This window comes from Tamandua tetradactyla, chromosome 2 (genome assembly GCF_023851605.1).
Source record: "Tamandua tetradactyla isolate mTamTet1 chromosome 2, mTamTet1.pri, whole genome shotgun sequence".
Lineage (NCBI taxonomy): Eukaryota > Metazoa > Chordata > Mammalia > Pilosa > Myrmecophagidae > Tamandua > Tamandua tetradactyla.
The window spans coordinates 135,883,631-135,895,927 of record NC_135328.1 but is presented as its reverse complement, the minus strand read 5'-3'; the positions used below and the strand labels follow the sequence as shown (position 1 = coordinate 135,895,927).

General features: G+C 36.5%; 1 protein-coding gene and 1 pseudogene across 1 annotated transcript in view; both read left to right on the top strand.

Annotated features, from left to right (window-relative positions):
- DNAH14 (dynein axonemal heavy chain 14) overlaps positions 1 to 12,297 on the top strand; it is a gene marked incomplete at its 5' end in the record, with an annotated part of 509,245 nt that overhangs the window by 322,771 nt on the left and 174,177 nt on the right. Inside the window, 4 exons of the mRNA XM_077129892.1 lie at positions 1,612 to 1,740; positions 6,249 to 6,386; positions 7,299 to 7,466; positions 8,428 to 8,598. Of these exons, the coding sequence (XP_076986007.1) occupies positions 1,612 to 1,740; positions 6,249 to 6,386; positions 7,299 to 7,466; positions 8,428 to 8,598 (606 nt within the window). The remainder of the gene's footprint in view (positions 1 to 1,611; positions 1,741 to 6,248; positions 6,387 to 7,298; positions 7,467 to 8,427; positions 8,599 to 12,297) is intronic.
- Positions 10,527 to 12,244, top strand: LOC143654284 (UPF0729 protein C18orf32 homolog pseudogene; annotated as a pseudogene).

The window sequence follows — 12,297 nt, the reverse complement described above, 5'->3', positions numbered from 1 at the left end:
CTAGGCATGGAACCTTTGTCGAATCTTATATATTGCCTTAGGTGTTCTTTAGGATTGGCAGGAATGGTTTTGGTTGCGGTTTGGCAAGTTATGATAGGTAGCAATGTCTAACTGAAGCTTGCATGAGAGTAACCTCCAGAGTAGCCTTTCAACTCTATTTGAACTCTCCCAGCCACTGATACCTGGTTTGTTACACTTCTTTTCCTCATTTTGGACAGGATAGCATTGTTAATCCCATGGTGCCAGGGCCAGATTCATCCCTGAGGGTCATCTCCCACACCGCCAGGGAGACTTTCACCCTGTCATGCCCCACATAGGAAGGAAGGGCAATGATTTCACTTGCAGAGTTGGGTTTAGACAGAGTGCAGCCACATTTGAGCAACAGAAGTAACTCTTAGACATATGTATAGGCTGAGCTTCTCTGCTACATAGATAAGCTTCAGAAGAACAAGCCTCAAGACTAAGGGTTTGACCTATTGATTTGGGTGTCCCTAATGTTTGACACAGTATCAGCAGTTTCCCCAGTGGTCAAGTTTACTAGTTCCGTATTTTTTCTCGCATCCCTCAAGGGACTTTGCCAATACTTTTTGATTATCTAATTAATATATTCTAGAATGTATCCAGGCATTACATTAAGCCATACAAGATTAAAGGACCTCATTCTTATTCTGGGCTCGCTTTGTTTTGATTGTTTAAATGAATTATCCAGACAGGTTCAGTTCAATTATGTGCTGCAGAAAATTTAGTTTCTGGACAAAATAAACCCTTCTTCCTTTGGTGTGAAAGAGTATGTACGGTTCTAAAATATAGACGATGTCTTCCTTACCCCTGTGTTCTGAATTACCTTAATCCCTACCTGATCGGCTTCGTTCCTATCTCTAAGTACCAGGTTGTACATATATAAAAGAATCTCTCAAAATCCAGAAAAAGTAACTACCACTCCAGACTAAATGTGACTGCTATAAGAGCTTACAATCTAGGCCCCTGTTTTCTTACAAGCATTTTCTAAAGGAGACCATGCAATACTTGTTCTTTTGTTTCTGGCTTATTTTGCCTCACCCAGTGTCTCACAGGTTCATTTACAATATTTACATGCCTCAAAACTTCATTCCTTTTTATAGCAGCAAGGTATTCAATCATATGTATATACTATCATTTGCCAATCTACTTCTGTTCTGCCACCTCTGTTCATTAGGCATCATATATAATGTCGAAAGTCCACTGCCCATCAACACTCTCAATTTTAGATAATTTCATTTTTCCCAAGAGAAAGATAACCAATAAATACATCCTCACCAATGATAATCATGGTGATAATCATCCTTTGTAATAGCCACAATTAGATTACTTCATCCAAATCAAATACATTTCTAACTTTTATTAGATATAATTATTGTAGCTCTTTAGAGGGTGAGTAGAGTTTCTGCTATTTTGAAAGTTTATTATTTTCTAAAAATTATATCTTCAAAACTGGATATGCTGTTGTTTTTAATAGAAAAATAGACAAGCTATTAAATATAATTTTGTTTTTACAGCAGGGTATAAATAATGTTCTTAAGTCATAAAAAAAGAAAACAATAATTAATGTTTTAAATATTTGTCTTCCTTAAGATTGTAATATTTATTGATGATCTGAATATGCCAGCATCAGACATGTATGGAGCACAACCACCACTGGAATTAATCAGACAAATATTAGATTTAGGAGGTGTTTATGATACTGAAAAAAATACATGGAAGGTACAGTATATACTAAGATTTTTTCACAATATGTGTTATTACTTAATAAATTAGTTATTACAGTACTGAGTGAATTAGTGATAAATTTAGAAAGTTCAACCACATAAAAACCTTAAGCAAAGTGGAGACCCTAAATTAAACATGCCAATTACATCTTTGCTATTTAGCACAGGTCCAAAGGTTCACAGAAATTCTATCTTTTTTAAGTTAAAATCTTAGTTAAATTACAAATATGTCATAGAGATTTTCTGAGGCAAATAATACTATTGTTAACTGCAACAGTGATACTATTGTTAACTGATAGTTAATCAAATATATCAGTACATCAGCAGTTAGTACATATTAGAAAGTTCAGACAAATGTGAATTAACATATTCATCCTTAATATCTATGTAAACCTACGCTATATCTTTATTTTCAAGAGGATAGATCAAAGACTTTCAGATATTTAACAAAGACAAAAAAAATTCTAAATAGGTGTTTCTGGTGGCTTGGAGGTATGTACACCAAAAAATATGCTCTTAAACTTAATTCATTCCTGTGAATGTGAACCCATTATACATATGATCCTTTGATAACTTTTCTCCAGTTAAAGTGTAGTCCAGTTCAATCAGGATGAGGTTTAATCCTATCACTGGGTCCTTTATAAGCAAAGCAAAATTCAGAAAAATAGAAAGCCATGGGGGGCAAAAAAGATGAACGTCAATGAAAACTAGAAGAGCAGTGTGCTGATTTGAAACTATTATATACTCCCTGAAAAGTCATGTTTTAATCCTGATCCAGTCTTGTGGTGGCAGCCATTTCTTTTTATCCTGCTTCACTATTGCAGGGTGGAAACTTGATTAGATTATCTCCAAGGAGATGCACCCAATTGTGGTGATCTTTTGATTAGATGGAGATGTGATTCCACCTGTTCCAGATAGGTCATGATTAGTTTACAGGAGTCCTTTAAAAGAGGAAACATTTGCAGAGAGCTCAGAGCTGACACAGATGAAGATACTTAGAGGACAGTAGCTTCAGAGATGACAGAGCCAACACAAGATCCAGATATTTGGAGATGCAGGGCCCAGCATACATCACCATGTGGCTTCCCATGAGATGCTAAGCAGGCCATAACCCAGAGTTGTGTCCCAGAGAAGCTAAGTGAAGGCTCACAGACACCAAGTGAGGAACCCCATAGGGAACAGAGGCTAAAAGCAGTGGAGCCCAGGAGCAAAGGGCAAGCAGATGCCAGCCACATGCTGTCCCAGCTGACAGAGGTGTTCCAGATAGCATCAGCCTTTCCTGAGTGAAGATAGCCTCTTGGTGGTGCCTTAGTTGGGGCATTTTCTTGGTACTAGAACTGTGAACTTGTAACTTATTAAATAACCATTTTTAAAGCCATTTCATTTTTGGTAATTGTTTTCCAGCAGCATTAATAAACTAATACAGGAGAAGAAAGGCTGGGAGAGGCCACTATGAGGATTGCCATGTGACAAAATACCAAGACCAGATGGCTGACAGCCAGCCCCGGAATGCTGCAGTCTTAGGGAAGAAAGCATTGCTTTAATGCCTTCCTTGATTTGGGCTTCTAGCCTCAAGACCATGAGCAAGCAAATTCTTGTTGTTTAAGCCAACCCATTATATGCATTGTCAGCCAGAAAACAAAAACAATATTCCTGTGCAATTTCTGTTAAATTGAATCAAGACAGAATGTCTTAAGTATTCAAAACATATGGGTTCAAATGCACTCTTCTCATTAGAATACCTGTCTAAAATGAATTTAATGACTGGATTTTGAATTAGTGATCCATGTTGAAATTCAATATTTCTTCATATACCTATTTGCTTCCTTCTTTGGAAATCACAAGTCCTTGTGTTCCAGAAGTAACTTAAAACTTTCTGGGCCTTGGTTTCCTCATCTACAAAAGTAAATGATTGCATTATAAAGTTTCTTTCAGACAAACTTGGGTCCAGGATCCTGGATGAGGCACACTGGCTAGAGAATGCTGTCTGAACCATCTATCAATCCCTCATGGAGAGGAAGCACCTAGATGTAAGCCACCAGGAGAGAATCCAGGAAACGTGAAAAAAAAAAAAAAAGAATGCTAAAAAGGGCCTGGAATGCACAATCTGGAGAAATTCTCTGGATTTACAATAAAATAGTAACAACTTGACTTTTATAGGATTCCTGTGGCCTTTTACAGTAGATTATAATGATTCCACCCAGTTCTATAATGCTGCGATGCTGTGGTATGTCAAATGGAAATTATTATGATAACAGTTAATAATATTTTCTCACCCCAATCCAACCTGGCCATTCTGGATTTGCCAGGTTCTTCTAGTTTCCCACTTATGAGCAGAATCCTCTTTGCTGCCCTCAATAACATATTGCACACATTCCAATGATTGCTTTTCAAAGTGGACTATTTCCTGATGACATTTGGAAAACTTGCTAGAAGTAGGATTCAAGAGTGCAACTGACCTAGGAGAGTCTTCTGCACTACATAGGACAGCCCTGTTTGCAAAAGCTGAGAAACTGAGAAGCAGAAAATGGGATCCTAACACAGAAGCCCAGAGCCCACAGGAGTACACAGATGGGGAGAAGGGGACTAGGAACCCCTGCAGGTATAATACTGACCTGCTGCCATAGCTCTGTGCATGCACACAAAGGGCTCCACACCCTAGAACAGTGCACACCAGGGTTCTGCCCCTCAGACCTGTGCACCTGCACAGCTACATCCTTCTTGGCTGCTGGGCACCCACGTTCACAAGGACCAGGGTAATATCCCCAACCTGCACCTATACCTGTGCTGCAATGCATCACTGCACTGTTATACCCTGCCCTGTACCCTGCATCCTGCTACACATCCACCCTGCAAACACAAGCTTTGGACTACTGAAGGAAATCAACCCCCAAAGTAAATCAATCAAGATATTTACATGCAATGAAAACAACAGATCACTAAGCATATCAAAATGCAGACAGATATAGCCTAACCTAATGAGCAAATTAAAACACCAGAGAAGATACAGACATTAGAACAACTAATCAAAGGTGCACATATAACTCTATTTAATAGAATAAGTGGGACGGCTGATGACATAAAGAAGATCAAGAACACAGAAGACCATAAAAAGTAATTTAAAAGAATAACTAGAAAAAGAGCAGATATCACAGAGATTAAAGACTCTGTTGGCCAAATAGAAAACATACTAGAGGGACACAACAGCAGATTTGAAGAGACAGAAGAATAAGCAATATAGAAGTCAAGATAACTGATTTCAAACACTCAAAACAGCAAATGCAAGAAAGATGGAAAATTTTGAATTGGATCTCAGGGAAATGATAGATGAAACAAAGCACACAAATATAAGAATCATTGGTGTTCCCGAAGGAGAAGAGAGGAGTAAAGGGTTAGGAAGAGTAGTTGAGGTTATAATGGGGGAAAACTTCCCATAAGGAAATAAATATACAAGTCAAAGAAGCTCAACGAACTTCAAATAGAATCCAAATAGTCCTTCCCCAAGACACATACTAATCAGTCTGTCAAATGTTGAATAAGAAGCAGAAAATCCTAAAAGCAGCAAGAGCAAAACAATCTGCTACATACAAGGGAAACCACATAAGATTGGCGCCGTGCAGGTGAGAAAGCAGTGGTTTTTAGGATATTAAAGAGAAAGACTTCCAGCTAAGAATTCTGTACTCAGCCAAATTGTCCTTCAAAACTGAGGAGAGATTACAATTTTCACAGACAAATCCTGAAAGAATTTGTCAACAAGAAACCAGCCCTACAAGAAATACTAAAGGGAGTTCTGCCAGTTGAAGAAGAAAAAAAAAAGACTGAAGAGAGAAGTCTGGAGGAGGGCACAGAATTGAAAAGTACCAGTAAAGGTAACTTAAAGGATGAAAAGAATATATAAATCTAACAAATAAAATTAAAAAGGTAAAATGGTGCATTCAAGAAATGCCTTTTCAGTAATAACTTTGAATGTCAACAGACTGAATTTACCAACTAAAAGATACAGATTGGCGGAATGGATTAAGAAATATAATCCAGCTATATGCTGCTTACAAGAGACTCATCTAAACCCAAGGATACAAATAGATGGAAAGTCAAATAATGGAAAAAGATTTTCCATGCAAGTTGTAACCAAAACAATCAGGAATAGCTATACTAATATTGGGCAAAATAGACTTTAAATTTAAAGACATCGTGAGACAAAGAAGGACACTATATATTTAACTAAAAGGACAATTCCTCAAGAAGATATAACAATCATAAATGTTTAGAAAACTTCCTAGAAGTAATACTATAACTTGAAATTACTTAGTATGGATTACTTCTAAAACAATTGATTTCTATTATTATTGTAATTACAGTAAGGGGGTGATCCCTTTATATATCTGTTCTTAAACTATTTGCCTAAATGTTTAAAAATCATTTCCATTTGGGGCAGAAAAGTGGGTATATATTTCCCTTTCTACAGACACATTTAATTTCTTTTCCTTTTTGCCCTTTCCACAGAATATTCAAGATCTTTCTCTGGTCACAGCTTGTATTCCTCTGGTTGGCAGGAAGGATATTAGCCCACGCCTCCTCAAACATTTTTCCATACTGGTTTTGCCACATCCTCCCCAAAGTGCCTTACGTACTATTTTTCAGGTAATATATCTAGTTCATTTTCTACTGAAAAAAGTATTTAGTTCCATAAAATAAGAAAAAAGATGAGAACTTAAAACCACTAACATTAAAAAAAAGATCTCTTGTAAAAAAAAAATCTCTTAAAGGGATGCATTTTACTTCCCACTGTTTTCTGGCTTATTGTCATAATTTGTCTCTATATACAGAAAAAAAATAATTTTTAATGTGCAAAAGAAACACATGCAGTGCCTATTTAGTGTAAAAAACTCCAGGACTTTTCCTGAAAGATTTTGATCCATTATATCTAGAATGGGGCTCAGGCATCTGCATTTTTGTCAATAACACCCTGATTTTTGCTAGAATTTGTTTGCTACTTGTAGGATCAAAAACACTGAAAGAAAAATAATCTGAAAAACCTTATGGAGAAAATGGCTCAACTTGAAATCTAGTGTAGTTAAAAAAAAAATTCCTATGTAAGATTCCTAAACTCTCCAAAATTAATGATCTATTTAAATTCTAATGATTAAATTTTAAACTTCTTTTTAGTAAAAGCACTTGGTAGTTCTGCTTCATTGGTATATGAAAGTATACACATATACCAATCCAAACTGAGATAACATTTCTACCACCTTACACTTCCTTTAAGAACATTTATTAGGGAGCAAGGAGGTGGAAAAGTCTCAACACACCTGGCATGCACAAGGGTGGAGCCTAAGTTACCCCCAGAGAACATGATGTCTCTAGACCCTTTGCCAGGCTAGGACCGACTGGAATTTCTCCCAGTCTGCAACACCCAGAGTTCTTTGCACTAGTCCACCTGCCTATTTTAAATGGATTCTAATATTAACATTTCTAATGAAATTAGTGCACAGGTAGTCAATAGTTTATACTTAAATTTTTTTGAAAATTTAATTTTAAAATTTCTTTTAAAAGGCTCATTTGGGAATGTATTTCTCTGTCAATAACTTCACATCTGATGTTCAGAAGTGTAAAGATCAATTAGTAGCTTGCTCCCTAGCTATATACTACCAAGTATGTCAGAATATGTTGCCGACTCCATCGAAGTGTCACTACATATTTAATCTTCGAGATATCTTTAAGGTTTGTATTAAAATTCACTCTCTAGTTTAATTTTCAAATTTAAGTTGAGGAAATGTCATTTTACTCACTGAATTGACTCACCCGCCCTCCTTCTCACCTCCTTTCACTCTCTCTCTGTCTCCCTTCCTCTCTCCTCACCCCTTCATTTCCGTACTCACTGACATTTTTAACATTAAATGGTTATAAGGGGAAAAAAGTGAAATTCAAGTTGGTTAGTTCTGTTTATTAGCAGCTTATCCCATGAGTCAATTGAAAAGAATTGTTAAAAAAAAATTCCAAGCAGAAAATACAGTGTTGACACTTATTAAGGACTGTTGGAATATTGGCTAAGATCTCAGCTGGGAAAGAAGTAACAAGCTTTTAATACCGTTTTGGTGTTGCTTTATTTCTAAGATTTCATCATGGCCTCAGAAAATGAAAGCATGTACACATTTCATAAATGCTTAAATTTTCACACCAGGGAATTACATGCCAACATTGGCGATGTAGTCAAATACTTTTCAGAATTGAAATATTAAGAAAAACAGTTCATAAATTTGATATCTTTAGCCTTTAGCTATGGGACTCTAGCCCAAAATAACCCACATAATCCTTGAAATGGTTTATAAATTTCTTAAAATCCAAATTTATAATACTGGAACATATCAACATAAAGAGGCATTTCTTGGTCACCTGGTTCCAGGTCAGCACCCTAGTCAAGATTTGTGGATGCCCACCTTAGCAAAGCTGAGACATCCCTAAAATCCTCCCTCTAAGGGTGAGTCCATGCCACTTTACAATCACAATGCCCTTCTCATCACAAATTCAAGTTATTACTTAAAGAAATTGACAGTTCTTAACTTGGATAACTGTTTCTATTTTTTATGGAATATAAACTTGCAGAAATTATGCGTTTTTAACTTCCCATTCTACTTTAAAAACTACTTTGCTGTTTTAAAATGTTATTTTTTGTTCTTAATAGCTTCTCCTAGGATTGCTACAAGCTGACAAGGCTGTCATTAACTCCAAAGAGATGGCTGCTCTGCTCTTTGTTCATGAAGCCTCCCGAGTGTTTCATGATCGCTTAATTGAACCCACTGAAAAACGACTTTTCCATCAGCTTCTTTCAAGGGAGCTTGAGAACTATTTTCAGGTAAGCTTAAATTTTAAAAATTATTTTAAATGAAGTTTTTGGAAAAATGTTGTTTTAGAGAAACCCTCAGATATTTCAATACTATTAAAGAAAGAAGCCTCAAAACTCACTTTTTTTCTCCAGGACTAATGGCATTGTACATTCTCTTGATACTTCAAGAAGATTCCTCTCCATCTTTTGGGCTTCAGTTTGCTCAATGCCATTCTTTCAGTTCTGATCACAAAGAATATTTCAATAAATTAATGCACCCTTAAAGGGTTGTAACTAAATGGAGCAGTGAACTTGCCTCCATTACTAGACTTTTTTAGCCAACTCCTCTCAAAATAATTAAGAACATTTCTTTTCCAAAGGTGACTGTTCTTTTATTCTCTCTCTCCTCCATGATGATACCACTTTCTCTCACCCTATTCATAACAGTTCAGGAAATAAAAGCTCAAGAGAACAACTGTAATTTACAATAGTAGAAGAATTTTAGAATACACAGTCTATACATAGATATAAAGGTAGGTATATACAGGCATATAAACTCAGAACACAGCATATATAAATTTATGTGTATCTATGTATGTGTATATATACATAAATGTTTGTGTATACATATTTTTGAGATGTCAAAAATTTAGGAAACTTTAAAAAATTCTTTCTAGATATCATTATTTTCTTTTAATCCAAAATTTCTGCTCTTCAGCCATACCATTCTTGATACAATTATTCATGTTAACCCACATCACTTCTACCTTCCAATTCTTTTTTTTAACATCTGATAGAATAATCTTTCCATCTATCCGGGTCTCAAGAGTAACCCCTTTTCTGTAGAGACAGCCTTCACCACTTTCACTCACATGTCTGCAACTTTCTAGGGTCCTACCCAATTGGCAGCTCTTCCTCTTTCTCTTTGGTGTCCTCTTTGGTAATGCTTCAGGCCCATCTGCATCTTTCTTTACTCATACACTGGAGTGTCCACACCTTTCTTCTATTGTTCTCATTTTTCTTCTCTTTCACACAGTTGAATTTAGAGGTTACAAGCACAGGAATTAATTGCCCAGATTCAAAGCCCAGTCCCTTCATTTATGTCAAAGAACCCCTCTGTACCTCAGTTTCTTCATCTCTAAAGTAAGTGTAGAGTACCTCAGTTTCCTCAGCTCTAAAGTAACTGTAGTAACTATACCTACCTCATAGGACTGTGTGAGAATTAATGGCATTAATTTATATAAAATATTTTAGAACCGTTTCTGGCACATGGTAAGCTCCCAATAAATATAAGTTATAATATTATAAAGTACTATATTTATTTCTACATTTCAGATACAGGTAGGTGGTTTGGTGAAAAGAACCTCAACTTTAGAGTTGGATCTAGGTTTTTCTTCTAAATCTGTCTTATTTTACTTTGAGCACTTTATATCAACATAAGCAAAGCCATTCTCAATCTGTCCCATATACCCTCCCCACCATCCACATACCTGTTCCCATGTTCCCTATCTCAGCGACTGGCATTACCAACCAAACTTCCACCCATGCCAGAAATCTGAACATCAATTTAGTCTCCTCTTTTCCTCTCATGCCCATGTCAAATTGGTGACCTAACCCTGTGAATTCTATTGCTTTAATATCTGTAGGATTTTTCCTTTCTTACTGTCCATTGACACTTGTCCCAGCTCAGGCTTTCATGATTTTTCACCTGGCCTCTTTCAACATCATTTTGGTAGGTTTCCCTGTTTCCATTCATACTCTTTTCCTAATCAATCCATAATACTGTCAGGTCAACTTTCTAGAATCCCAAGCTAATCCTCTTACTCCTGGTTTTCTCTTAAGATAAGTCCAAACTCCTTAGCTTGGTAAATAAGATCCTTTATGTTCTGGTCCCTGCCCACACCCCTCCTTAGCCCCATCCTTATTCCTACTCTTGTCACCCCCATGTTCTAGCCAGAATGAAGTGTAATTTTATTCCTTCAGGTCTCTTCCCCTGGCTCAGTCCTGGCCATCTTTCAAGATTTGGCTCATGCTTCCTCACTCTTGGAGGCCTTTCCTAGCCACCATCACCCCCTTTCCTTCTTGGTATTCTCACTGTACTCAGGGCTTCCCCTACCAGAGAAATTATTAGAATCTAATTACCTAGATCTCTCCCCAAACTATAAGTTTCATGAGAAGCAAGTTATTGATTTTTAAAATCTCTAAATCTCTAAAATTTAACATCCCACCTTACCCTTAATATCCCCAATAGGTATTAGGCAAATATATTTAGATTGAATGCATGAATAAAGGAATGAATGAAATAATGGAGAAACTTTGCTAAAATAACCATTTAAAGTTTATTACTGTCAGAAGAGAAATTCCTAAACTCCCTATGTGTACCAATCACAATTCAGTTTGAGACCTTCCTAGATGTAGAGGCAGTATAAAATGGGCATGCAGTGTCTTTTGAAGGAAGCCAGACCTTAGACAGGTCTGCTCCTAACAGGAACAGGGATCAGCCCTGTGGATAGCAGCAAACCAAACCTTGTGGATATAAGGATGTAAATTATTTCTGTGAGAATTTGACTTTATACAGTATCATTTTTTTGGTAGGTTGGTGTATTTTTAAATAAAACATCATGACCCTAATAATAGTTATTAGTAAATGTTTCACGAGCTTTATGTACCATAACTTATTTTAATCTTCATAACAACCCTGTGATGTAGGCCCTGTTATTATCCTCATTTTACAGGTGAAGAAACTCAGGCAGAGTGAGGTTAAGTAATTTGCCCAAGGTCTCATAGCTAGGTACTGGAGCAATTATTCAAACTCAGGATATCTGGCTCCATGTATTCTCTTAACTGTCATACAGCACTGCCGCATAACCTTCATTTGGCCATTTGCTTTACAAACATCTTCTGAGCACTCATCAGGAATTTCCAATGCCAGACACTGAGTGAGGTTAAGTGCTAGGGACCATCGGGAACACCTGCCTCGAAATACCTCACAACCTTTAGGCTCAATGTATTTCTCTAAGTCCTATGCACAATCCACAGTGGTGGAAAAAAAGAGAAAGTAATTATTTACTTCATTTTTTTTCCAGAGAGAGAGAAATGGTCAAACTTTAAACAAGAAGTAGCCCATGACTTTAGTATGAAAAAAAGGCAAGAGTTTCTCAAGTGGACTGGGAAAACAAGTGTGAAAACTTGCAGGTCTATGGTATTGATTAAAAATGAGTAAGGAAAGCTTTCTCCTTAGATTGTCAGGGAGATCCCAAGATGTTATTCTCACAACAGTGTTCCTCAACCTGGGATCTGAAGACCCCCAAAGAATCCTTAGATACAATTGCATTTCAATATATTTTATTTCTTTGAAACCCTTGTATTCTACTTTATGCAGTTTAAAACATTATACTGACTACTTAGACCTCATGGGCACAGTTTAGGAGCTCAAGCCTGAGACAATGGTTGCATTCCTTGAATGGTCATTCTAATACTGCTCTGGATCTACAAAAAAATTCTTGGAGCCATACACATACCCTCTGATTTCCCTTTTTGTTAGTCGTATATGGCGTAAAAAAGCTACACAAGAATCCAATGATTAAAAATAAAGGCAAAGTAGAGTAAGGGTGCAGACATAAATGGATTGCCAACAAAAGAACCAGCAGAAATCTCTGAAAAAAAGAAGGATTAAAGTGATCTTCTCAAAGGATTTCTTTGTTTTAAAAATGGACTTGATAATTGTAA